This window comes from Synchiropus splendidus, chromosome 15 (genome assembly GCF_027744825.2).
Source record: "Synchiropus splendidus isolate RoL2022-P1 chromosome 15, RoL_Sspl_1.0, whole genome shotgun sequence".
NCBI lineage: Eukaryota > Metazoa > Chordata > Actinopteri > Syngnathiformes > Callionymidae > Synchiropus > Synchiropus splendidus.
In genome coordinates, this window is record NC_071348.1 from 12,142,441 (window position 1) to 12,169,734 (window position 27,294).

The 27,294-nt window shown below is 41.1% G+C and overlaps 5 protein-coding genes across 7 annotated transcripts; 2 read left to right on the plus strand and 3 right to left on the minus strand.

Annotated features, from left to right (window-relative positions):
- Window positions 1–759: 759 nt before the first annotated feature.
- LOC128746622 (hemicentin-2-like) lies at window positions 760–9,685 on the plus strand. Its single transcript, XM_053843806.1, has 11 exons — window positions 760–929; window positions 1,055–1,121; window positions 1,947–2,288; window positions 2,377–2,658; window positions 3,657–3,908; window positions 4,074–4,334; window positions 4,601–4,867; window positions 5,713–6,012; window positions 6,096–6,186; window positions 6,333–6,402; window positions 6,513–9,685. Exons 2-11 carry the CDS (start codon window positions 1,076–1,078, stop codon window positions 6,774–6,776), a joined length of 2,175 nt encoding a protein of 724 aa, XP_053699781.1. The 5' UTR covers window positions 760–929; window positions 1,055–1,075; the 3' UTR covers window positions 6,777–9,685.
- LOC128746621 (B-cell receptor CD22-like) lies at window positions 8,216–13,537 on the minus strand. 2 transcript variants are annotated; one of them, XM_053843802.1, is made up of 13 exons: window positions 13,224–13,537; window positions 12,796–13,158; window positions 12,375–12,653; window positions 12,049–12,309; window positions 11,294–11,548; window positions 10,940–11,230; window positions 10,144–10,431; window positions 9,769–10,038; window positions 9,311–9,580; window positions 9,166–9,247; window positions 9,060–9,087; window positions 8,805–8,881; window positions 8,216–8,742 (listed from the first exon to the last, which is right to left on the minus strand). In XM_053843802.1, the coding sequence occupies exons 1-13, from the start codon at window positions 13,270–13,272 to the stop codon at window positions 8,538–8,540; spliced, it is 2,718 nt and encodes a 905-aa protein (XP_053699777.1). In that variant the 5' UTR covers window positions 13,273–13,537; the 3' UTR covers window positions 8,216–8,537. The 2 variants fall into 2 exon arrangements, with proteins under 2 accessions (XP_053699777.1, XP_053699778.1); XM_053843803.1 differs by lacking the exon at window positions 12,049–12,309.
- A 668-nt stretch (window positions 13,538–14,205) lies between these two features.
- LOC128746624 (uncharacterized) lies at window positions 14,206–16,775 on the plus strand. The gene is made up of 3 exons (XM_053843809.1): window positions 14,206–14,388; window positions 14,732–15,610; window positions 15,844–16,775. Exons 2-3 carry the CDS (start codon window positions 14,744–14,746, stop codon window positions 16,168–16,170), a joined length of 1,194 nt encoding a protein of 397 aa, XP_053699784.1. The 5' UTR covers window positions 14,206–14,388; window positions 14,732–14,743; the 3' UTR covers window positions 16,171–16,775.
- On the minus strand, window positions 16,617–19,741 carry LOC128746623 (uncharacterized). 2 transcript variants are annotated; one of them, XM_053843808.1, is made up of 2 exons: window positions 19,050–19,324; window positions 16,617–18,545 (listed from the first exon to the last, which is right to left on the minus strand). In XM_053843808.1, the coding sequence occupies exon 2, from the start codon at window positions 18,519–18,521 to the stop codon at window positions 16,773–16,775; it is 1,749 nt and encodes a 582-aa protein (XP_053699783.1). In that variant the 5' UTR covers window positions 18,522–18,545; window positions 19,050–19,324; the 3' UTR covers window positions 16,617–16,772. The 2 variants fall into 2 exon arrangements, with proteins under 2 accessions (XP_053699783.1, XP_053699782.1); XM_053843807.1 differs by lacking the exon at window positions 19,050–19,324 and adding an exon at window positions 19,605–19,741 and having other exon boundaries at window positions 16,620–18,545.
- A 2,070-nt stretch (window positions 19,742–21,811) lies between these two features.
- LOC128746682 (sialoadhesin-like) lies at window positions 21,812–26,388 on the minus strand. The gene is made up of 8 exons (XM_053843895.1): window positions 26,154–26,388; window positions 24,526–24,816; window positions 23,746–24,033; window positions 23,304–23,573; window positions 23,153–23,237; window positions 23,048–23,075; window positions 22,219–22,307; window positions 21,812–22,157 (listed from the first exon to the last, which is right to left on the minus strand). The coding sequence occupies exons 1-8, from the start codon at window positions 26,386–26,388 to the stop codon at window positions 21,983–21,985; spliced, it is 1,461 nt and encodes a 486-aa protein (XP_053699870.1). The 3' UTR covers window positions 21,812–21,982.
- Between the last annotated feature and the right edge of the window lie 906 nt (window positions 26,389–27,294).

Genomic DNA, 27,294 nt, shown 5'->3' on the forward strand with positions numbered 1-27,294 from the left:
TTAAGCGCTGTCTGAAGAGGTTGTGAAAATATTGATCAACGTTTCTTGTGTTGGGACAAAATGTACTTCAGCATCGCAACGTCGATGTGCAACGACGCAACGTCACCCTCGTGACGCACCTTTTCCTTCTCGTGACAACAGGTATTGCTGCACCGCACTGACTTCAGCATTTTCATTTACAATAATATATCGCTTTTTTGTGCAACTTTCCATCGCTTGCTTTTCTACAAGTCACGTCTGAGTGTGCGAGAAATCCGGAGTTGCAACATTTCCTCTTTGCTCAATATTCTCGCATTCAACTCTTCCCACATGTGTGGAACGACACAGCAAAGTGGGAAATAATGGATGGTGTTATATGAATATGTTTCCCCCCTCCCCGCTTTGATACCTTCGTTTTTATTGAGGTGCAAAAAATAGACTCAATAAATCAGAAGCGGAGAAATTTTTGGTCTCCTAACTAACTCAAAAATAGATTTTCCTTACTTATAAACGTTATATAAAATTGAAATGAAGAAACGTTTATAAGTAAGGAAGTATATATATATATATATTTAATGTATTTCACTCACAAATGGGAAAGAAAACATAGGAAACAAGATGACAAACTGATATAGAACCTATCGAATTCTCTTTTTCTTGCGTCCATAAACGATGCATCTAAATGGTAAGCGTCCATCATTCATTTTCAAGTTACTTCATTTCAACAGCGACTTCCCCTCTGTCGCAAAAAGGAAAAAAGACAGCAGAAGCGAGGCTCTTGCGCACTGACCGCCACTCCCCCCATGAACTTCACGAGAGCGGAGTAGTGTGAATTCACAGCTGCACTGCAGACTCAGTTCTTTGTTTATTATTAGTTCTTCTGTGGATTTTTTGATCAAATCAAAAGCAAGGAGTTATTTTTGTTTTGGTGCCAAATGCTGAATATTAAGGTAAAGATGTTATTGTAGTGTGAGGCGTTAACACTTGACGTCTATGTTGCCATATTAAAGACAGATGTCAGTGCAGTATTTTTCAATGTTTCTCCTCAATAATAATGTATATATATTTTTTGTAGGCTTTTTAACTAAACAAGAAGATGACTGGTGTTTTGAGGATTATTCTCATGTACTGTCTGATCCAAGGTAATTATTAATCAATATTATAAGTAATGAAATAGTGCTGTGGTAACTGTGTTATTGTTAAAAATGAAACGAATAAAGTGAGAGTATTCTTTTCTTACTAATTTTGTTTTGTTAACCAGGACTTGAAAATCTGGTTACATAGATTCATATTAATGTACTATTAATGGTGGTGGAACTTTAATTAATTACGATTAATTAATTATAACAAAAATGCGTTAAAATATTTTAATTTAATTTAATTGAACAGTTTGCTCTTCAGACAACAGGGAACCTCTGTAAATGCAGGAGTTCCTGGTCCACTGATCACATTGATGCACAAGACGCAGCAAGGATGATAACAACAACAACAAACATGGAGGAATCCCTGAACAAAAGCAAACAAAAGCATCTGTTTGCTTTTGTTCAGGGAGGTTTTTCACTCATCTGAATGGACTTGAAATTCTTATAAAATTTCAATTCTTATACAAATATTTTCAAGACTTTAAAAGAGCTTTAGTTTAAATAAGGTGATATAAAAACTTGAATATAGCCACCATCGTGATTTATTGTTCTATTGTGATGAAAATAAACAATATTTTGTTGTTTAAATATATGTATGGGACCATCATTTGATTCAGTAATATACCACATTCATTCAAATTGAAAAATGTGGCTTCTCGTGGCAAATTTTCTTATACCATGAAACTTTTGTAAATGAATCAAAATTCTCGAATTAACTAGATTATTTTTTAAAATTGAATCCCACCCCAAATATTAACATAATGATGTGAGGATAAATAGAATTGAATCCGAGCTCTAAATAATCCTGGCCTTTTTCCCCTCCAGGGAGCAGATGCCAAACCTTCTCCATCTCCCTGGAGGAGACTCTTGATGCTCTGAGTGGGTCGTGTGTGGTCGTCTCCTGTACTTTCACAGTCGCCCGGCGCTATGAAGATGATCTAGACACTTCCTGCAAGGCCATTTGGAAAGTAGGCAAGACTACTGTGTTTGATTCCAGTGAAAACAGCAACCTCCTGGATGGGCACCTGGAGGGAAACTTAGTGGAGAAAAACTGCACCACCATCTTCAACAACCTTCAATGGACTCACAGTGACAGATACAGAATGAGGATTGAGTGTGACGGTTTGGCGTACAACTTTGCAAAGAGAGTCGCTATCAACGTTCAAGGTAACTGCTGTCCATCAACGTCCAGTACTCGGCTGCAGATCTTATTGGTGGAACTCTTTCTATGCTTTGTCTTCTGCCCATTTCCTAGAATCCCTGCCGAGCCCCTCCATTACCCAGCCCACCCTGGTGGTCGTGGAGGGGGCAGAGCTCCAGCTCAGCTGCTCTGCCCCTGCCCCTTGTCCCATCAGCCCACCAGTTCTCACCTGGTCACCAGTTTTGGGAGAAACACAACAAGTCAGCATGACCTCCCTCATGACCTTTAAGGCCTCCTACATCCATAATGGGCTCAGAGTCGCCTGCCTCGCGCAGTACGTCCGACAAGGCAACAGCGACTTCTACTCTCAGAGCAACGCTCTCATCACTGTATTTTGTAAGTTATTTCTGTGTTTGTGCTGTCGCTCTGGATTGTTTTCAATCCTCCTATAGGAGAAGAAAAATAAGAAAACAATGATGGATGAACTCCACAGCATGATGAGGAAGAAGATGGAGGATAGATAAACGTACGAGTCAAATAATGAAGGGAGCACATAATGCAAACTCAATATCTGTTGGAGGAAGTTGAAAGCTGAGGTTTTTCTGGCTGTAAATCAAAGTGAATGTTTGTTTTCAGTCGTACTCTTTCATGTTATAGGGTTTAGAATTTCATCACGGTTCCACTACTGCGGAAGTAAGTAAACCTGGATTGAGACATTGGTCCGTTTTATTATAGTCTAACTCTTACCACTTTTGCACATAGTAGAAATACATGTTAAAATAAAATGTATTTCAGGCATCTAGTCACTTATGATTATTTTCCCATTTTATACTTGCTGTATTTGGCTACTACAAGTAACGTATCCGACTTATGACTGGTTGGTCGGAACCGATGCCGGTCGTAAGTCGGATTGGGCATAAGTCAAATGTCATTCAAAATGGCCGACGCGAGGGTTATAGGTGCTACTGTAGTGGTAGATGGCTGTGTGAGAGTGAGATGCTGGGATACTGTGCTGTAACTGTCGTACACGATGCCGGGCTACTATGAGCTGCGGTGCCAGACACTGAATAAAAAAGCATCTGCTGCCCGTGGTCGTAAGTACGGGTGGACATAAGTCGTGCAGGAGAAAAGGAACGAGTCGAAAAAAATATACGAAAAAATATACGAAAAAAATATAAAGGAAAGCATGTGAAATGTACTGTTATATATATTTTCGTGTCTTTAATTTTTTTTCGTCATTTTTGTTTCGCCACAAAAGTCACGAATTTAGGACAGAGAAAACCAAAACAAATCTCAGGTCTCAAGAATCACGCAAGATACTGAGGACAATATTAGTTGTCCATGGTGATATTGTTACCCATGAGAACACTTCCTGTTTGCTCCTCTGTTGCCAGTCTCTCCACGACAACCGAACATCACCTACAGCGGTCCGGTGACGGAGGGCAGCCGGGTGACGCTGACCTGCGACACCACTGCGAATCCATCTCCTGATTACATCTGGTACCAAGAGGTCGACCATAGTCTGGTTCCACTCGGACGCTGGCGGCGGCTTTCAGTTACGGCAACGGAGCAGAACAACCGTTTCCACTGCGAGGTGAAAAACTACTACGGACTCAGCTCTTCTGCGGCTGCCATTGACGTTCGTTGTAAGTCAAGGAGTCCGGTCTGTTGTGAGACAATATGAAGAGGATGTTTGAAAGAATAAAACAATAACAATATTAAAAGTGATAATATTTTATCGTAATTTTAGTCTTAACAAAATGTAATATTTGGACTCATGCTTGTGCTCAGAGCTTCTCTTTGTTCTCCAGTTCCACCGAAGGATCTCGCCGTGACAGTGAATGTCTCCGGTCCGATTGTAGAAGGACAGTCAGTGGTTCTGACCTGCAGCAGTCGAGCGAACCCTCCAGTGAGCAGCTACACTTGGTACCAGGATGATGTGGAGATGACCGAGCACAACGTGACCTTTTCCGTGGACACGGTCGAGCTCAGACACGGTGGCCACTACAAGTGTGAAGCCATGAATGACATTGGGCGGGGAACTTCCCCGGCCCTTCTTCTGGACGTGCAGTGTAAGTCGATGTCACAATGATCACTTTGATGGCGGATATAAAAGCATCCAGTGTTTCTCTGAATGTGGCGCTGCTGCATGTAACCTCCAGCCGGGAAACTCCTCCAGGATCGGCAGCCAAGTGTCTGGATGCTCAACAGGGATTTACTGTCATGTTGCGTGACACCCACACACTGTGTCGTTTCTCTCTTGCAAGCCTCGTGTCAGTAAGCTTTGTCAATAACAATAGTTTTGAGATCTTCTAAGCATCAACATTGACTGTTTCAGACGCTCCCAAAAACACCTCTGTTTCCGTCGACCCTCCTGCTCCCGTGTCAGATGGCAGCTCCGTGACTCTGACCTGCACCAGCCGAGCCAATCCAGCACAAGTCAACGTCACCTGGTACCGAGTGGTGGGCTCTGGGAAACAGGCTTTGGGTTCTGGAGAGGCGTTGACCTTCAACGCCACCAAGCTCTCTCAGGAGCTGTATTTTTGTGAGGCGGAAAACATCCACGGGACGGAAAGCTCAGAGGTCATCCACATAGAGGTCACGTGTAAGTTGTCCTTTGAACGACCCCATCTGTCATGACTCACCACTGTGAGGAAACGTTCTTCGGTGCCAATGTGTGTACATTAAAGGTCTCAAACTCAGTCAAGGCTGATGTGAGCAACTAGGCTAGTTGTGTGTGGGTTCGCTTGACAACGTATGTTCCAAATGTTGCGCTGTATTTCATAGCTTTTGAATTTACAGCCATCTTAACTGGTTACTATGAAGATTTCGTCTACGTTTTTTTCTTCTTTCCTCTAATGATTTCAATTTGTGTCACTGCTTTTTTTTATTTAAACATATTAACTTTTTTCATTGTGGATTTTCTTGAACAATTTCAACCTTTAATGATTTCTTGTTCCAAATTTTTATTTCTCTGTATTGCAATTTTTGAGCTAAAATTGAATATCCTCTATTATAATTAGATTTTGTGTCATTAATTGTTTTTATTTCTATGTTTTCATATTTCTTTTGTGACTAATGAATTGATATAGTCGTATACTTATTATTGCATTTTCATTTACTTACTTTTACTCTAATACTTAATAAGGATGCAATGGGAGAGAAAAGATGATTTTACAGTGAATGAAAATTCTTAGAATAATTTTGAATGTTATTATGTATGACTTGAAAAAATTGGTAAAAAATTGTGTAAAAAAGAAAAAAAAATGATGAAAATGACATAATAAAAGATGTAATAGAGGATAATATATATATATATGACAGAGAGTGACATATATATATATATTTCTTTTTTTTTACAATAATATTTAAATAATTAAAAAGAGAAGAATCTCTTTTTTTTTTTATTCGAGTGGTGCTCTCCTCTGACCGCTGCCACTTCCTCCTCAGTTGCTGCTAAAATCCTGCCTTCCTCCCGCTGCGTAAAGATTCAGAGCCACTGGCGGTGCAACTGCGACAGCCATGGAAATCCACCTCCCGAAATAAGATGGGAGTTGCCCTCTGTCAGCTTGGACAATCAAACCTTTGACACATCAGATGACAAAATGATCCTCGGGAGTTTCGCCCGGAGGAGCCTTGTCATGCTTTCTCTCCTGAACCAAGAGAAGCCCTATGTTGTGTGTGTCAGCACGAACCTGCTGGGCAGCGATACTTTGGTCTTCAACATCTCCTCCAGTGACCCTCAGCAAGGTGCACTCACTCCCTTAATCCTAATCCTGAACCAAGAAATGTTCCGTCCAGACTCACATATGTTTGGGGGCGACTTCTTTCAGGGCTCAGTCCTGTGCCTCTCCTGGTTGGACTCTTAGTCGGAGCGCTGTCAGTCGTTCTGCTGTGCATCCCACTGCTGTACTTCCTCTTTAGGTGAGTCTAAACCCCCCAGCTGTGATGGTTGCAGTGCATCATGGGATCACAGTGTAAGTGGCGGGTGTCCATTTTTTCTGTTGTGCTTTGTGAGAGTGGTATTTTGGTGGTTGCTCCTGGGTGATCTGACTTTCTTATCTGTTCAGTGGCAGGAAAGGCTACCCTCCGTCAGACACTTCACTGGTAAACACCTCAGACTATCTCGGCACAAGCGAAGTAAGTTATGACTGAATGATCTGTCTGAATGGTGACCGTTTTGCGTCTGAATGAATCAAAGAACATCAATCCAGTCCACATGAGAAGGTTCGGTTCTTGGTGTTTTGCAGAGCAACTCAGAAATCAGCACAATCTACGCCAACAAGGACATGATAGAGAAGGAAGAGCGGTCGGCCGAGGAGCAGCTTCACTACGCCAGAGTGGACTTCACCAAACTGCGGGCGCACTCCGACGGACAGCAGGGCGAAGGTCAGATCCGAGGTCTGTCCTCGAAGACGGCGGAGTACGCAGAGATCCGGCTGTATTCCAGGGAAAGGGATCAAGATGAAGCCACAGTGACAGAGACGGCGTTCAGCGACGAAGTCGACAGCTGAGTCTGAGCGGGATTTCTTTGGAGAAGACTTCCACATAATCTGCCGCGTGAACAAGGGAGGATCATTGGATGGATCTGACTTCAGGAAGAGAATAATCGAAGTGTGCTTCATCTACTCCTCTGCTGCATGCCGAGGCAGGCGCCATCAGAAGGGCAGAATCTAAAACGTGGCCTGGATCAGGGGCCAAACTGGAAGTATGATGCCACAACTGGATGTGATATCACTTTCCAGTTCAATTGTTGGAGGCAATATCTCTATTATATCTATGTGCTACAGTCATCATGAGGACTGTTGGAAGAAGCTAGAGTATGCCAAAACAAGAGGAATGCCAAAACAAGGAACAGTAGGACCAAAATCTTCCCGAATCCAGGGTCGAACTGGAGACCTTCTTGCTGCGAGGCTTCAGGACTCTTTAAAGTCATATATTAATCCTCCCCCCATGTTTATGGACTGTGGACAAGTAAAGCATATCTAATCTAAACCTATTGGAAGGTTACTGAATCAAATGATGGACCCATAATACATTTAAACAACAAAATATTGGTTATTTTGCATCAGTTTCACAATAGAACAATAAATCACGATGGTGGCTATATTCAAGTTTTTATATCAGCTTATTGAAACTAAAGCGCTTTTCATATCTTGAAAATATTTGTAAAAGAATTTAAATGTTATAAGAATTTCAAGTCCATTCAGAGTAGTGGAAACCCTGGCCATTGCGTAGCGAAAAACATCCCTGAACCAAAGCAAACAGATGCCTTTGTTTGCTTTTGTTCAGGGATTCCTCCATGTTTGTTGTTGTTGTTATCATCCTAGCTGCCACGTGTCTTGTGCATCAGTGTGATCAGTGGACCAGGAACTGCTGCACTGACAAAGGTTCCCTGTTGTCAGGAGAGCAAACTGTTCAATTAAATGAAATGAAATTAAAACGCTTAAATGCGATGAAAATATTTTAAACAGGTTATTACTGTTAATTAATTAATCACGATTAACTTGTTAAAGTCCAAATAAAATACCAAATAAAATATAATACACAAAAAATAAAAACTGGAAAATAATAAATTACGAACACTGTGAAAGTAAAAATTGTCCAGTAGCATGCAAACACCTGCTTCAAAAAGTTTCCATTCTCATTCATGTATGAAAAAGTATATCAATTTTCAGTGTAATGCCAGTCCCTCCCGGGCTCAGGGGAATTGAACCCTACACATAGCTCATTCTAAAAGTAAAAAGAGGAAGTCCTTCAATAAATAATGTCGTTCACCAGAGATTACAGATGTGAACACCGAAGACAGTGAGGAAAAATGGAAAGTAGCCTGTAGGAAGCGGCAGCGCTTTTAGCCTCAGTTCTTTAAAACTATTATCGCCTCCTGTTTCTGCTGGTTTTAAACTATCTCCATACAACGTGAAGCGCAATGAAAGGCTTTATTTCAGTCAGAAGCAAAGATTTTACATTGTAACACAGCCAATATTTGAAGTGTGCAGTTCAATTCAGCAACAAAGAGAAGAAGAGTCATCTTTAAACAAAGCTGAAATTCATTTCTTATTAATATCTGTTACAGTTTTGGACAAAAAAAGACAGTTGCTGTATGATGTCATAAATGTATGTGGATGAAGATTTTATTTATTCATTTAAAATTGTGTGCATTCAGGTTTATTATTTATCATCTGTAAAATGCAGTGCACGTAAGTGAAAGTTAAATGGAAGTTAATAACTTCCAAAGACTGATGAATTGAGACCAACAACTCTCCTTTTTCTTCTCAGATTTTAACCATAGAGTAGTCAGTAATTTCCTCCTCACAGCGACTTGATTCACAGATTCTGCGGTTTGGACCTTTGTGTATGAACTCCACACGGGAATAGTTCACCTCTTCCTCTTCCTCTTCACTGTCTGTGTTGTGGTTTGGCTCATTCGGGCGACGTGGTTTGGACACGACCGCATACACAACATCTTGTGCTGCCTGTCTGTTAGAAAACACAACTATTTAATTCTTTATTCAGAGATGAAAACGTCCAGGAATGCTTACCTTTTGGTGAAGTGCACGGTGGCGTAGTGCACCGACGCCTCCTCTAGGGGCACAGATCGCACTTGCTGTGGTCTTTCCTGTGAACGGAAGTCATAATAAGTGATGTATATCCTCGGAATTGGTAACTGTTTGATGTACACTTAAGTTATTGTACAGAATGAAACAACTAATATGACTAGTAACTTCCTTTGCCAACAGTTATGTCCTGTTGAGTGTTTATTATACTGCAATGACTGTGTGAAACCACAGACTTACAGCTCCTTCTTTGTCCTTCCTCTTGTGCCTATGGTTGAAAAGTATGATTGTTTAAACAGCAAATGAATACACGGTTTGTCAATATGATTCCTTTTTTAATACTTACTTCAAGATGAGACAAGCTGCGAATGGAATGAGCAGAAGTGAAGCAGAAATGGAGACATACTTCAGGACTTTGAGAGAGGTTCCTGTAGTGAGACAGAATCCGGTTCAATATGATAAACTCACATTTGTTTATGTCTTCACTTCACCTTCTACAAACAGCTCCACTGGATCGGATCTTCTTTCACCTAGCTGATTCAGGGCAGAGCAGTAGTAGATCCCAGGCTTGTCAGAGGTCACACTGTGGTTCTGCTGATCCGACACTTTGTCATCTCCTCTGTCATCCGTCGACTTCCTGTACCAGGAGTATCGGTGGATTGGTGGGTAGCTGCTGGAGCTGCATGTCAGCATCACTGAGCTCCTCTTGTCTGGCAACTGCAGCTCTTCAGCCTTCAGGACCTTCGTTTCTTTTGGAGCATCTGAGGAGTGTGGCATAGTTCTTTTTTAAATATTTATGACATGACTCTTTATCAATAAACAGTGTATTTATCTGTCAAATTTTATTTATACGTCTATTAAAGTGAAATTCCAATCACTCAGGAGAACATTGTGTAATTTCCATACCATGTTTTCAGTGTACGTCCTTGAACAGCAGGCTACTACTCACACTGGATCATAACATGGACGGGCGGTGATTCTCCAGATCCAACCTCATTCCTCACGTTGCAGCGGTACCGTCCACTGTCACTGGGAGCAACTGACTTCAGAGTGAAACTCTGACCTCGCATCAACACTTCCTCTTGTCCGTCGGCCATCTTTGTCCAGGTCACCGAGGTCACTGGAGGGTGAGACTGAGCGCTGCATCGGAAAGTCACTGATGTGTTTTCCTTCACAGTCTCACGAGGATCAACGATAACTGCCACATTCTTGGGGCTGTCTGCAGCAAAACACAAGGGCAGAAATTACTGTGCAGTCACATGTTCCTGAAACAAACATATGAGTAAGTCATTAAAATGCTTTGTTGCAAAGCAAAACTACTCACATTGAACCACTAATTGTCTCGGCTCACTTGTCCTGCTTCCTTCAGAGTTTGAGGCGATGCACTTGTAGCTCCCTGCGTGGTGCACAGCAGCTGTAGTGGTGTAGACGAGGTCATTGTTGTGGACCCCATTCTTGTTGGAGTTGGAGAACACATTCACTGAACTTGACTGAATCTCTCTGATCAAGGTGAGAGTTGAGGGTGGAAAACTGTCCACAGTGCATCTGATAGTGAAGGTCTGACCTTCTGTGACCTCAGTGTACATGGACAGTTTGAGGTTTGATGGAGCATCTGTGGAGAGGAAGCAGAGTAGTTTGGACAATTTCCTCTTTTCCTCTTTCTTTCTTTGGTTTACAGCGTGTTTTAATGTGTCTGAAAAATGAGGAAAAAGTTAAAGTAATAGCTGGACAAGAAGAAGCTCACTGTGACACATAGTTTTAAGGAACTGGGAAAAAAGTCAAGTAAAAGTCATGCTATCAATATTGCATGACTTATTGAAGGAAGACAAATTCAATGAAAATGGACAAATTTGTTTGATCGTATTAGGGAGGGAAAATAAGTGAAAACACTGCACTGTTGAGAGCAAAAAAAAAAAGACGACAGATATGAAAAAAACATGGAACAAATGCTACATTTTAACATATTACCTGGAAATATATAAATGAGAGACTTGCTGAAGTGAGGTCAGACAGGAGCAGGGGAAGTAAAGCACTTTCCTCGGTTCAGTAACTATAAACAACATGGCCAAGAAGCTAGACTCTGAGGTGAGTCAATGCAGCACTGAGAGTGAGTCACTCACACTGTACTTGGAAGCACTGTGGTGCACTATAATCTCTGCCGATGCTGTTGGTGGCGCTGCACACGTAACAACCTTCATCAGATCTCTGCACTTCCTCAATGGTCATGGTGCTGCCCCAGCATTTGGACTGGTACTGGGAGAGTGGAGTGTGGCTGGAGGGCCTATGGAGCCAGGAGAAGCTATGAGCTGCAGGATAGGCCTCAGTGACACACGTTAATCTGAGCTCTTTTCCAGCGCTGACTCTCCCGTTTAGACCAGAGGGGACTTGAACTCTTGTGTTCTTGGGTTGGTCTGAGGAACAGAAACACTTTCAGCTTGTTTGAATGTTTTGTCATGTTTTCACAGTGGACTCACATTCAACCTGAATCTGAAGCGAGTCTGATGTTCCAGCACCAATGGAGTTCCAGGCAGTGCAGGTATAAAAACCTGCGTGCTCAGGCTGGATGGATGTTACTGTGTAAGTCTGAGCTGAAGACACATCTCGCTGATCCTTCTGCCACTGAAAGCTTGTGGCTTCTGGGTTGCTTCTCTTCACTGTACATCTTAAATCCATCTTCTGTCCTTGCCGGATCGATGTGGCAGATGCTGTGATCTCAACTTCTGGTGAGACTGGGAATAAAGTTGAAAGTTAAATATGAGAGTTAGTTTAAGTCAAGAGAATAAATGAATCAGCCTTCTTAAGATCTGAGAAGAGCAGGGAGGAAACAAAAGGTTTATGGAGGAGTTAAAATGTCTGGCAAATGCTGCTCTCTTATTGGCTGCCCATAAAATTTTTTATTTGAAGAAAAATCACTGAGAAAAAGGGAGCTAAAGTAATGAAAAATCATCACAAAGGATCTTGGAATTGGAATCGGAAATGGACCTGGATTGTGTCAAGTCTGGGTTTAATACCAGGCCTTTTGCATCACTGCATTGTTGTACAGTGCTGTTTTAAACTGATATGTCTGACAGAAAACTCCTGGTGAAAATGAGATAGAAAGCAGATGCCAACTAAGCCGCCACTGAAATCCATGATTGACGTCCTGCTTCTGACTGAACTCTGTGGAGGTCATTGCATTTGAAACAAACTTTAATGAGGATAAAGCAACAAATAGAAAGGATTGTCTCACACTGAACATCCAAATCAAGACCCGAATCTTTATGTCCGTGCTTATTTCTGGCTTCACATCTGTATCGTCCACTCTGTGAGACTGTGATGGATGGGATGATGAGATCTAGTCCTTCGCTCTGTGCCTGATCTGGTTGCAACCAGTGGTAGGTGGGTGCAGGATTCCCACTCGCTAAACATGTCAGGGTCACTGTGTCCTCCGCAGCAACACCTTCCCTTCTGTTAGGATTAGTGACCCTCACCTCCACGTTCCTGGGTCCATCTGAACAGAAAATATAATCATTATGTTTTGCATTTTTGTTGACACTGAAAGGGACCTTGACTTACATTCGACAGTTAGAGTGACACTGCGGATCAAGTTTGGGTCGGTGTTGCCTCGAGTCTGACAGGAGAACTGCCTCCCATTGTCCTGCCAGCTGGCTGTGAAGTTGCTAGTTGCTGTCCTGCTGTGTTCATCACCCTGAGGTTGCACTGAGATTCCTCGTTGGTCGAGAGGTTGAATTTGAGGACGGGAGGGGCACGAGGACAAGGTGGAGCAGCGGAGAGTCACTGAGCTGAACTCTGTAACAGGAGCCGGTTCCTCAAACCTGATGAGGCATGGGTTTGCTGCAAAATGAAACTTTTATTCCGTAAAAATGAAACATTTCTGACTATATGAATCACATTCTCTTAATTATATGTGTACATTGAGGACTTTTTTTTTTATCATTATTATTATATTTTAAGTAACAGGTTGAATTGAACTTACCTTGGACTGACAGAAGAACAGGCTCTGAGCTCCATTTCTCCCCTCTTGATGGGAAATATCTAAATGTATATTCTCCACTGTCATTTTTGTTCAGGTTGCAGATCGAAATGGTGAGCTGTTTCTCTGCTCTTCGGTAAGTTACTCTGTTGCTATACTGTGGACTGATGGGGCGTATTTCGGGGTCTGTACTGTAAACAACAGTTCCTGAGAAGTCCTTATCTCCCTCGACCCACACTGGATCCTTCAACCAAGCCCAGTAGGCATTTTCTCTGAGATATCTTGTGAAGCTCCCCTGTATTGGAACACAGGATCCCTCTGTGGCTGTCAGCTGTGAGCTAGTGAATGTAAATGAACCAGAACCTGCTGCTGGATGACACATGTAATGGTCAGAGAAGATCCAAAACAGGTGAGTGAAATAAAACTCTTACCCCGTATTGTAGTCAGAAGCAACAGCAAGCCCAGTTTTTCCCTTTCCATTTTGTGAATTTATTTAAAAAAAAAAAGTCCAAGTCACTCCAGAGGTGTAATTCAAGATGAGTATCTATATGAACTTCACAATATTTAGGTTCCTCTTTCATTTGTGTTCTGGGCCGACACCTCTTTATGCAAATCTGCAATCTTCATGCTTCACAAGCTTAAGCTTATATCGTTATTCTCAACACTGCAGATGGAATCCATCTCCATCAGAGTTTGAAAATATAATAGCTGCGCCGAGTCACGTCTTCCTTTCTCTGCTACTGTATTCCAGTGCTATGATTCCAGCACTTGACAGACTTGCTTCTCCTATTACGATAGAAACTGCAGTGGCCGCTTTCTTCTGACTACTTTAACTTCGACTTGACATTTCAGAGCTTTTTTTTTTTTTTTTTCACTACTTTATTTGATTTCTTGCTTCTGCTATTGGTCGCCATCTTGTGGCAAGGCCTTAGAACAACAGGTGACATTTTGAAATTGATATTTATCCATCAAAGTTAAGCCTTGCAATTTAAGAATATTGGATATAGATACATACAAATACATTTAAAATGAGCTGAAACTGTGTTAATATTGTACGGAAGAGGATTAGGGCCAGTAAAGAAAAAAAAAAAAATTTCTCAGAATTCTGACTTTAAAGTCAGAATTCTCACTTTTTTCTCAGAATTCTGACTTTAAAGTGAGAATTCTGACTTTAATCTCAGAATTCTCACTTTTTTCTCAGAATTCTGACTTTAAAGTGAGAATTCTCACTTTTTTCTCAGAATTCTCACTTTTTTCTCAGAATAAAGTGAGAATTCTGACTTTAATCTCAGAATTCTCACTTTTTTCTCAGAATAAAGTGAGAATTCTGACTTTAATCTCAGAATTCTCACTTTTTTCTCAGAATTCTGACTTTAAAGTGAGAATTCTCACTTTTTTCTCAGAATTCTGACTTTAAAGTGAGAATTCTGACTTTAATCTCAGAATTCTCACTTTGTGACGTTGAGCAATGAATTGTGGGACGGGAAACGTCAGATCGCTGTGTAGCTGTGAAGAGACAACATGTCATCGACCAGTGACTTTTTGCGCAGTCGAGGAGTTTCAGAGGACATCATCTCACTTATGGAGGAGCAGAGGGTGAGTAACATATTGCCTTCATTTGGTGACTGTTGAGTACTTAAAGGAAATGCTCCATGTAGCTTGTAGCTTCGCTGCTAATTCATAAAAAAGAGACTGACGTGGCAATCCATATATGTCACGGTGATGTCATATACACATAGACACACATATGCACACACACGTCTGTACTTTACTACTAACTGGGAAGGTTGATGAGTGGAGTGAACTGTTGAAACTGACACAACACCATAAATGCGAACATTATTATTTACAAAATATATAATATGCATACTGTCTTGTCAGACGCTACATTATTTCAGTAATTCTAAAATATGATTGGTTTTTATCTTTTCTTGTGCAGATAAAGTGACTGATGGAGGCTACAACTCACACAGTGGCGGCTGAAAAGCCAGATTTGGATGACTTCATCAAGCTGTGCTTTAGACTTTCACTCAGCAATAAAGAAATACTGGCAGTAGTGGCACATCATGCTCAGACTGTCATGAGTATTCGGACTCTGAAGAGAATATGCCGAAGACTTGGTTTGTATCGAAGAAAGAACCAGTCAGACCTGGGAGAAGTGTTGGCTTTTATCCAGCAAGAGATCATGACGAGTGGGCAGATGCAAGGTTATCGATGGCTTCATCTACGAGCAATTCAGAAAGGATTTGTTGTGTCACAAGACACAATACGGCAAATTATAAAAATGATTGACCCCGTTGGTGTGGAATTAAGAAGAGCACGACGCCTACGAAGACGGCAATACAGCTGCAGAGGACCAAATGCTGTTTGGCACATGGATGGCTATGATAAATTGAAACCCTATGGGATTGGCATCCATGGCTGCATTGACGGGTTTAGCCGATACGTATTATGGGCAGAGGCCTACACCACAAACAATGATCCGAAGGTGGTTGCAAGTTACTTTATTAAAACAGTTTCACGCATTGGTGGATGCCCAGAAAGGATCCGTGCTGACAGGGGCACAGAAAATGGCCATGTTGAACAGATGCAAATGTTTTTGCGAAGAAACCACTCAGATAGCTTTGCAGGGGACAAAAGTTTCCTTTATGGAAGAAGTACCGCCAATCAGCGCATTGAAGGATGGTGGACCACCCTCCGTAAACAGAGTGCACAATTCTGGATGAATTTATTTCAAACTCTTCAGGATGATGGTCACTTCACAGGAAACTTTCTGGATAAAAGCCTCATCCAGTTCTGCTTTCTCAATCTGATGCAGGTAAAAGACTTTGTCTGTGCATATTATTTTTTCTGCATTGAAATTAATCAATGGTAAAAATTTAATTCCGAAATACTTGAAGTAAGACAGTCAGACGTACTACAGATACTTTTGTCATTTTGCATAGTGCATACTGTAGATGGGATGACTCAAACAAGCAAATTGAATGTTAATAAAGTTGCTGGGCAAAATGTCAATAATATCAATACTTAACTATTCCGCTTTTTGGGCAGGATGAGCTGGATGAAGTTGTGAACACATGGAACTCCCACAAAATAAGATCAAGGTTGACCGGTGATGCAGCTTCAGGTCGGCCAGTCGTCATGTATTCATTCCCTGCCATTCACAGTGCTGAGGATCGACTGAAATCTGCTGAAATGGAAGAGGTCATTGTATGTATGGAAGAGTGCATGCCAAAAGCCCCGTTTCCTTGTGATGAAACTGTTTTTGAGCTGTGTTGTCTGCTCATGGAGGAAAATGAATGGCATGCTCCATCAGATCCATTAGTTGCAAGTGATTTGTACATTACATTGAGGGGAGAAATATTGAAGATTGTATGACAAGTCTATTGATGTAATATTTATTAAAACTTCGGCATCTAACTGTGTCATTAAGAGAATGGATTCTACACATTTTTTGTCCTTTGAGTTTACGTATTGTGATTTTTCACACGACATTTTAAATGTATTTTCTGTAAGTCACAAATAAATAAAAGGGCATTAAACATTTCACCTGAGTTGTGATGAATCTATGTAAAACTTCACCTACCAAAATGAGTGACAGAAAATATTTTCCTGTGTATTAATTCGCTGTCTACAATGTCGTTTTTTTAGTTTCGATTGGTTCCATAAATATTTTTGAAGTACTATGTATTGCAAAAAACATTTTACAAAACATATGAACAACATTATGAGACCCTTCATATTTACACACTTAATAAACACTCAGGTGAAGACAGAAATACAAAGTTGTAGAAGAGTGAGTTTATTGAATGCAATAAAATATTACTCTTCATAGTAGCAGCATGGTATATATCCATATAAAACAATGCAGCTGCTGAAACAACTTCCCAATAGTAAGTATAACATCTTAGGCTTTCTTTTAAATGAAGCCCATGAACTTTTTAGATCGTTATATTCCTCTAGTTAAGGGTGCAAAACAATTAAACAATGTCCATCATCCAAATATTGCTTTCGAGAACTGCATTGAATTCTGATCGGAAATCTGGGAAATTTTCATAGCTTTCAGCAATATGCAGAACTTTCCCACAGGTGTGCCCCACGGGTCTTCTCGTGAACTCTGTCATTTCCTGGAATTCCACCAGAATGGTGTCTGTAACAACAAGATCAGAGCCAGTGCAAAACCGGAGAAACTTCTGAAGTTTGACTTCATCCAACTCTCTGATGAACTTTTTCAGATGACTTGCCACTTCTTTCTGCTTTGGGGTTAAATCAGTCGCAAATCTCAGCAGTTGGCAGACTTTTTTTGAAGTTGGTTGCAAGTCAGAGCACAATTTGTTCAGTGCTTCAGGACTGATGGAGATATGCTGAAGAGTAACCTCCCTCCAGCAGTCTATAACAAACATGGGCTTTTGGACCAGCTCTTTGTGTGCTATTTCCAGCAGTATTGTGGGAAAGGTTTCAGCTGTGATTCTCCTTCTACATCCATAGCTGTCAAGTACTTCAACAAGATCATCTAGGTCCACTTCAGAAAAGTCCTTCATTGCTTCCATCAACACATCTCGTTCCTGGCTGCTCACAAACTGCAGGAAATGGGCTTTTGGATCACTGTAAACACAGTTGAAAAGCACTTGTTCGAGGAAGGGAAATGCAAGTTTGTTTGGGAAATAGCAACAATCTTGGTAACCTTTAACAAGGATTCTCCCAACTGCTTTCCACTTTTCCTCAGGAAAATCATGGCGGATGAATGGCACTTTAACTATTGTACCAAGGGTGCATCGTTCATAGAATTCTTGCCAGAAGCAGCTAAGAACATCCCTCAGCACTCCAGATCCAACACCTGCTTCTTCTCTATTATCTGGTAATATGCGTTTCACATTCAGTGATTTGTTCAAGATGGCGTCATCAGAGAAAGCTGTAATCATATCATTCAATGTGTCAGAGTAGTGAACAGTTATTGTCATCGCATCTGGTGGATCAGGTGGACTGAGAGGCATAGCTGGACCATCGTAAATCAATGTGACCTCTGTATCTTCCTCTGCATCATATGTGGGACCAAAAGTAATTTCTGAATCAACAGAAATGTCCAAAGATACGTAGACTTCACTTGATTCAACTGTGACCTCCTCAATTTCTGCAGAGTTGTTTTCATTGCCATTGTGTGACAAAGCCAAGACTTCCCCTGTTGTTGTGCTGGCATCATCTTGCTCATCTTTTCGCCTTGTTGCAATGTAAAAACGCAACAACGTCAGTTTTGCTGCCTCGTACATATTGCCAATGGACTGGCAGGTGTCATCAGTGAGGCAATTCTGTTTGAAATCCCACACCTCAAACTCGAAGTCCAATTCAGATCCTTTAGGAGAAATTCCACCAGGGAAAAACAGTTTTTTTCCCTCCTCAAGAATGTCCTTTAACCCAGCTTCTGTGGACATTTTAACCTTTCTGGTACCTCCTCCCTGCTTCTCCCTCACCTGTTTTGCTATTTTTCCATCATTGTGTATCCATCCAATCGCAACATTTCTTGTGGTTTTCTGCCTCTTAATCTGTTGTATTTTCGTTTTTGAGGCAGTGTCCCCTTTCGCACTTTCATTTCTGAGTTTCATTTTTTCACGGAGTTTTTCCAAAAGTCCGTTTTTTCTTTTTAATGGGGGCTGTTTTGTCTTGCAAAAATTGAAGAGAGCAATTCGGTCTCCATAACAGGGGATGTAATTGGCAAGACTTTCATCATCCATCAGTGAGATGACGTCACTATCAATCTGCACAAGAAAAACAGCAAAAAAAGACAATCAATTAAAATATAACAGAATCACAAAGTATTGTAAGCATTATAAAATTGTAAATAAAATACAAACTGACAAAAATGCTGCAACTGTTACACGTTGAAATATATTAATGATTGTGATTTGTACATATATGCCTAAAAATATTATTTCAAAACTACTTAGATTTAAATAAGCTTAGTGAGTCTAAAATTAGATTCAACACATTCGACAACAAACGACAGCAGCAGCGTGAAGCATGCGAGCAATATAAGAACAAGAAATATAATTAACAACCGTGTTATAGACTGTGTTGTTGCCCTAGTAGGTGTTAGTGGAGCGGAGTGCACTGATATTAGCGATGGTTAAGGGAAGGTTTTTGTTGGCCAACAGGCTTGACGAAGCATCGGCGAGTGAGTGTGACGGGCGTAAAATAAAATGCACGCACCAAACGAACAGTTGCCTTCATTCAAGTTCCCAATATATTACAAACACACTCACATCGTCACTGACACCTTGGCGGCGGTGACTCTAGAACATTAGATACGTCTCTTTTGTGCGCTGAACATGTGAATGTCTGCAAAATAAGTCACCAAAGACAGGAGATTACTGGCTCATATGCATGTATGTTAATGGCACGATGGTTAATAGCGTCAAGACGTGCTGGTTTGTTCAAATGTTGTCTGTTTGTTCAGTGATCGCACAGTTTCTGTTATTTTACAATCGTATATTTGACTGATTTAATGAAAGCAATGTTGTGTATGAGGAGCGGTGTCTGCCTCTTCCTTAATTACCGGATCGCTGGCTCCGTCAAGCAAGCAAAGGGGCTGGATGCAAAGTGTCGCCGAGTTCTACAAATGCTATATGACGTCACCATGACGTATCTGGACTGTCTCTTGAATACTTTTGTCTGAAGGAACCAACGACTCCTAATCTGCATATTCACGCGGGTAGATCCCATCAATGTGATGTGAATTAGCAGCGAAGCTACAAGCTACATGGAGCATTTCCTTTAAGTACTCAACAGTCACCAAATGAAGGCAATATGTTACTCACCCTCTGCTCCTCCATAAGTGAGATGATGTCCTCTGAAACTCCTCGACTGCGCAAAAAGTCACTGGTCGATGACATGTTGTCTCTTCACAGCTACACAGCGATCTGACGTTTCCCGCCCCACAATTCATTGCTCAACGTCACAAAGTGAGAATTCTGAGATTAAAGTCAGAATTCTCACTTTAAAGTCAGAATTCTGAGATTAAAGTCAGAATTCTCACTTTAAAGTCAGAATTCTGAGAAAAAAGTGAGAATTCTGACTTTAAAGTCAGAATTCTGAGAAAAAAGTGAGAATTCTGAGAAAAAAGTGAGAATTCTGAGATTAAAGTCAGAATTCTCACTTTAAAGTCAGAATTCTGAGAAAAAAGTGAGAATTCTGAGATTAAAGTCAGAATTCTCACTTTAAAGTCAGAATTCTGAGAAAAAAGTGAGAATTCTGACTTTAAAGTCAGAATTCTGAGATTAAAGTCAGAATTCTGAGAAAAAAATTTTTTTTTTCTTTACTGGCCCTAATCCTCTTCCGTAAATATTGAGATTGGAATAAAGTGGTTACATTTTAAGGAATTCTAATGAAACTGTGACAATTTCGCTTAAGCAGACTACATGAGAAGATTCATTTATATATATAAAAAAATAATAATAAGTAATTATTATCTCTTGAAATGTTTTGTGTAAATGTAAAATTTCCTTTGGTTGTTGGCAACGGACAGAACAAAAGAGGGGGAGCCACTTAGGAGCCAGAGGGAGTAAAGGAAGAACACAATATTCCATATGAACGTTGACTGTTTGCATTTAATACCCGACTAAAAACAAAACAACTTTATTTTGTTTGATGATAACTCGGTTGGATAGCTAAGATTGAATTGCACTTTAATACAGGATGTTCTGAATGTTGAAATTGTAAAGAGGAGGGAGCTAGAAGTCAGATCATTTTATAATAATAATAATAATAATAATAATAATAATAATAATAATAATAATAATAATAATAATAATAATAATAATAATAACTATTATTATTATTGTTGTTGTTATTATTGTTATTATTATTATTGTTAATAATAATAATATTTCATATCATAAAGATATTTTGTTTAGTGCTTATAAAAAACTAACATCTTGAGACATCAATAAATGTCAGCCTGGGACACTACCACCACGACTGAGGAGAGAGGAGAGTTATCTGGTATGATGTTGAGAAGAAAGCTGGAAACCAAGTCGAAAGGAACTAAAGCTTAGAACAATGGAGATGGATTCAAGATCCAGAAGACTACTAGAGGAAATGAAGTGGGAGCCTAACAGGACCATGACCTTCAAGCTTCAAGGAGTTCCAGGACAATGTCGATGAGGTGATAGAGAGGGAGAGAATCGTGATAGGAGCAGTGGCCATGTAGAGGAGACGAGGATGTTAAGGAGTCAAGGACAGAGCTTCTGAGGACCAGAGGGTGGCAGGTTTTGCTAAGAGATTCACCAGTAAATGGATATGAAGACAAACAAGAGCGACCCCAAAAAAGGAGACAAACTCAAGGGGCCTCACAACAGATAAAGGAAGGGAAAGACAACCTGCATATTCATGGCAGAGACGAGTGAGATTCCTCCGGCCGAACGATCTACACTTCACCTGCCTCTCCTTCCTACTCATACTTGGAACCTTTAGCGGTTATCAGTACTAGTGAAGGGTAGATGAGGTATCATGAAACATTGTTCCAGGGTTGTTCCTAATTTTCAGAGGCCACTGGATGTCGCTCTTGGTGTAGAAATGATGTGAGGTTTCATTAAATTCGTCGTTCAAGTCCAAACATTTTACAGCAAACAGCGCCATCTGGTGGCCTCTGAAAATCAGGACACTGTGTCATGAAACCGAGGCTCATCACTAGTCAGTACCATGTTGCAGTGACCAGTGCAAGTGGGAGTCTGTGGCTCAAAAAAGAGGCGTCTTAAGTTCTGATATTATGAAGTCGGAAGACATGACTCCTTTCCAGGCCCTCCAGGCCTCTGTGAAAACACACGCCTCACAGAAGTTGATAGATATTAAAGAAATACTGTGAGAGATTATGGACGTGAACAGAGGTAACTGGGATTAAAAACTAGCGTCACAGTGTTTTCTGCTGGTATTAAACACATGTAAAGAACGACCATTGTCTGGGATTTATTTATATCAGAGGAGAGGATTTTCCAGAGAACAGTGGCAGCATGGTTAATTCACTTTCATAAAACAGGCATGACGTACAGATGAAGTTTATGTACAATCTGATTCTGTTTTGCTTGTTATTAAAATACAGTTTTCATAGCATATAAAAGTATGCAGCATCTGTTATATACCAGCCGAACGGTGCATCACTTCACATTGGATTTAAACCAACAATTCCTTGTTTTTGTTCTCAGAATTTAATCGTGGAGTATTCAGTGTTTTCATCCTCACAGCGACTTGATTTCCCGATCTTGCGCATCACTCTGTGGTGTTTGAACTCCACATGGGAATAGTTTACCTCCTCCTCTCCCTCTTCACGGCTTGGTTTATTAGCCGCGTACACAACATCTTGTCCTGGCTTGCTGCTAGAAAACAAAACAAAATTGAATCCTAAATTTGGAGATGAAAAGGTCCAGTAATGCTGACCTTTTGGTATAATGCACATTGGTATAGACCACAGATGCTTCCTCTGGGGGCACAGCTTGCACCTCCAGTGGTCTTTCAGCACTTGGGTTCTGCAAAGTCATGAGCACAAAAGAGTAAAGTAAACTCTCAGATTTGACATCCCTGTTATCTATATATACACAACTATTTCCTGTTTCTGTTCATTGTAGTTACTTGTGATCTCTGAAGTCTCTCCTCCACAGTAAAAGCCGTCATGTTTTTCACTTTGAGTTCCACACATGAAGCCTACAGGTGGTTCTACGACGCTCATGTTGACTGCACTCATTCTCAAAAGCATGATACCACAGCCATAATGTTCCTGACTGCGCCGCTCATGAACATGGATCTGAGGTGCCGACTGCTCCCACTCCTGTTTTCCACTCGCCGGTTCTTCTGTGCCTGTACTGGCTGAGCGAGCACAGGTCCAATGTTCAGAGAAAACACTTCCTCCTTGATGTCCTGATTTTCTTAATCATAAAAAACAGTAGCCTTATCTCCTCTTTTTTGGTTTCTGCTCTGTTGAATATCTTTCCAGGTCTCCTGGATGTGACTCTCGTTCCCCTCTGTTTTTAGACAGTAATACTACTTGTTTATCTTTTCATTATATCCATTAATTGGTTCATTTTTTTACAATTCATATCCGTCTCTCCAGCTTTTTTTTTTTCAAATGGTCCCTGTAGAGAACATCGTTCTTCTTACATGCATCCTGTAGGCCTGTAGTGATCTACAACTTCTCATGAGGCCAGTTTTCATATCAGTCAGTGGGCAAAGATTAGCGCAGTTAACCTGACATAAAGGCAGTTGAACTTACAGCTCTGTGTTTGATCCTCCTCTTGCACCTGTGGTTGGAAAGTATGACTGTTTAAACAGCACATTAAAACAGGGTATGTAAAAATGTTTCTCCTTTAATATTTACTTGATGAAGATGAGACCAGCCGCCAATGGAATGAGCAGAAGTGAAGCAGAAATGAAGACATACTTCAGGACTTTGAGAGAGGCTCCTGTATTGAGACATAATCAGTTCAAAATGATAAACTCACGTTTCTTTGTATGTTCTTTTCACGCACCTTCTACAAACAGCTCCACTGGATCGGATCTTCTTTCACCTAACTGATTCAGGGCAGAGCAGTAGTAGATCCCAGGCTTGTCAGAGGTCACACTGTGGTTCTGCTGATCGGACACTTTGTCATCTCCTCTGTCATCCGTCGACTTCCTGTACCAGGAGTATCGGTGGATTGGTGGGTAGCTGCTGGAGCTGCATGTCAGCATCACTGAGCTCCTCTTGTCTGGCAACTGCAGCTCTTCAGCCTTCAGGACCTTCGTTTCTTTTGGAGCATCTGAGGAGTGTGGCATAGTTCTTTTTTAAATATTTATGACATGACTCTTTATCAATAAACAGTGTATTTTCCTGTCAAATTTTATCTATACGTCTATTAAAGTGAAATTCCAAGTGAAATGAACATATGAGTAAGTCATTAAAATGCTTTGTTGCAAAGCAAAACTACTCACATTTAACCACCAATTTTCTCCGCTCACTTGTCCTGCTTCCTTCAGAGTTTGAGGCGATGCACTTGTAGCTCCCTGCGTGGTGCACAGCAGCTTTAGTGGTGTAGACGAGGACATTGTTGTGGACCCCATTCTTGTTGGAGTTGGAGAACACATTCACTGAACTCGACTGAATCTCTCTGATCAAGGTGAGAGTTGAGGGTGGAAAACTGTCCACAGTGCAGTTGATGATGAAGGTCTGACCTTCTGTGACCTGAGTGTACATGGACAATATGATGTTGGTTGGAGCATCTGTGGAGAGGAAGCAGAGTAGTTTGGACAATTTCCTCCTGTATTGATTCTGACTGCAGCTTTTTGAATGTGTCATTGACAAATCCCAAACTGCAGTGTCCCTGAGTTCTCATGAAATGGCTGGAAACTGCTAGGTCACTGGACTCTGCCTAACTTGGTGTGAGCAGCTCAGAAATCTGGTAGAGACTTGTGGTTCTGCAGTAGGGAACTCATTTACTCTGGAAACCTTGGACTGCTGTTGGTGGCCAGAAATGGTGCTCTGAAGGGCAAATCACAGAGGAAATGGACATTACAGTGAAACGAAAAGCTGAAAAACAATGAAAGTTTGTTAAACTTCAATTGTTCCATCTACCAGCACAATGTTTTGGTGATGACATCATCTAATGTTGTGCACCTGGAGATGGTGCACTGAAAAATGTTCCCTGAGGAAGGAAGTCTGATATGAACTGAGGCAGAGGTGAGTCAATGCAGCACTGAGAGTGAGTCACTCACACTGTACTTGGAAGCACTGTGGTGCACTATAATCTGTGCCGATGCTGTTGGTGGCACTGCACACGTAACAACCTTCATCAGATCTCTGCACTGTCTCAATGGTCATGGTGCTGCCCCAGTATTTGGACTGGTACTTGGAGAGTGGAGTGTGTCTGGAGGGGCCATGGAACCAGGCGAAGTAAGGAGCTGCAGGAGAGGCCTCAGTGGCACACGTTAATCTGAGCTCTTTTCCAGCGCTGACTCTTCCATTTAGACCAGAGGGGACTTGAACTCTTGTGTTCCTGGGTCCGTCTGAGGAAGAGAAACACTTTCAGCTTGTTTGAATGTTTTGTCATGTTTTCACAGTGGACTCACATTCAACCTGAATCTGAAGCAGGTCTGATGTTCCAGCACCAATGGAGTTCCAGGCAGTGCAGGTATAAAAACCTGCGTGCTTTGCACTTGCATGCATTGTTGCGTGCAAGTGAGTTGGCCTGTTATGGCCTTGCTGTCGTCTGAGGAGAAAAGTGACCTGAGTCTGTTCTCTTATTGGCTCATCGTCATAAATGAGATGACTGGATAGATACAAGAAATAGTTTGTGCAAAGAAAATGTCACGAGGTCTTTATCTCGAACAAAAGGGACAAAAGTAGAGAGACATGAGTCTGGGTGATTATACGATCCTGAGTAATAATAGTGGAACATTTCTGACTGATCTCGATGGTCAGTCGTCTCCATGTTTCTCAGTTGAACACAGATTCGTCGGCGACTCGGATGCACCTCTCCTCCCTGACCAGGTGTCGCGGTGTCGCAGGCGTGAGCTCTCACAGTGTCTGACACTGAAACTCAGCACCTTTATTCCACTAGTCGATCAGACTGTTTGTTGGTGTTTGGGCAACTTTCATTGAGTCTCTTCGTAGCATTAGCCACCAAGCTAACCTTTCCCAACACGACATGGAGACAGTTCCTGCCCCTCGATCTCAGTGTGGAGATTATTCTGATGTTATTGTCTTGTTACCATTCTTTTTTGTTAACATTACATTTGTTTTGTGGTTTGTTTAATGTGAATAAACCCTTTAATTAACACGTTTGCATAGTTTTCATGACATATGCTTCAAAGAGTGGAATTTTAAAAACAATAATAAAATCAATCGTTTTTGAGATCAAACAAAATGAAAAATGAAATGAATAATCCTGATGACTTTTCTTGACACCAACAATGTGACAGTCTGTGGGGCCCCTGAGCAAGGTTTAGGTGAGAACTCAACTCCTGGATATTTCTGGTCAGAAGTGTTGTGAGTCTGGCTGGAGTTTTAATCACAGGCCTTTGCCCTCTCAGATTTCACAGAATTCTGAAGTAAAATGCATTTCAACTGGTTCAACATGACAGAACTCTATGCAGAAATGTTCTATTGACATTTAAACTTAGATCCTGACTAAAAAAGACAATAAAAGCCACTGAGGGCAGGAACTATTGGACAATTAAATAACCTGCAGCATATTTTAAGGGTTAAACAGAAATGGTCAAATAAGTGCAATAAAGCACCATTTTCTACTGACGCTTTACTTCGAAAGGAATGAGGACATCAGTAAAATGTTTTGTTTCAAAGCAAAACTACTCACATTTAACCACCAATTCTCTCCGCTCACTTGTCCTGCTTCCTTCAGAGTTTGAGGCGATGCACTTGTAGCTCCCTGCGTGGTGCACAGCAGCTTTAGTGGTGTAGACGAGGTCATTGTTGTGGACCCCATTCTTGTTGGAGTTGGAGAACACATTCACTGAACTCGACTGAATCTCTCTGATCAAGGTGAGAGTTGAGGGTGGAAAACTGTTCACAGTGCATCTGATAGTGAAGGTCTGACCTTCTGTGACCTGAGTGGACATGGACAGTTTGAGGTTTGATGGAGCATCTGTGGAGAGGAAGCAGAGTAATTTGGACAATTTCCTCTTTTCCTCTTTCTTTCTTTGGTTTACAGCGTGTTTTAATGTGTCTGAAAAATGAGGAAAAAGTTAAAAGTCATCGCTGGAGAAGAAGAAGCTCACTGTGACACATAGTTTTAAGGAACTGGGAATAAAAGTCAAGTAAAAGTCATGCTATTAATATTGCATGACTTATTGAAGGAAGACAAATTCAGTGAAAATGGACAAATTTGTTTGATCGTATTAGGGAGGGAAAATAAGTGAAAACACTGCACTGTTGAGAGCAAAAAAAAAAAGACGACAGATATGAAAGAAAACATGGAACAAATGCTACATTTTAACATATTACCTGGAAATATATAAATGAGAGACTTGCTGAAGTGAGGTCAGACAGGAGCAGGGGAAATAAAGCACTTTCCTCGGTTCAGTAACTATAAACAACATGGCCAAGAAGCCAGACTCTGAGGCAAGTCAATGCAGCACTGAGAGTGAGTCACTCACACTGTACTTGGAAGCACTGTGGTGCACTATAATCTGTGCCGATGCTGTTGGATGCGTAGCACTTGTAACAACCTTCATCAGATCTCTGAACGTTTTTAATGGTCTTTGTGTTTCCACTGTCTATATGCCAGTAGTGGGAGAGTGGAGTTCGTCTGGAGGAGCCATGGAGCCAGGAGAAGCTATGAGCTGCAGGAGAGGCCTCAGTGACACACGTTAATCTGAGCTCTTTTCCAGCGCTGACGCTCCCGTTTAGACCAGAGGGGACTTGAACTCTTGTGTTCTTGGGCTGGTCTGAGGAACAGAAACACTTTCACGAATGAAGTTTTGCATCGTTATCGACACGGAAAGGGACCTTGACTTACATTTGAC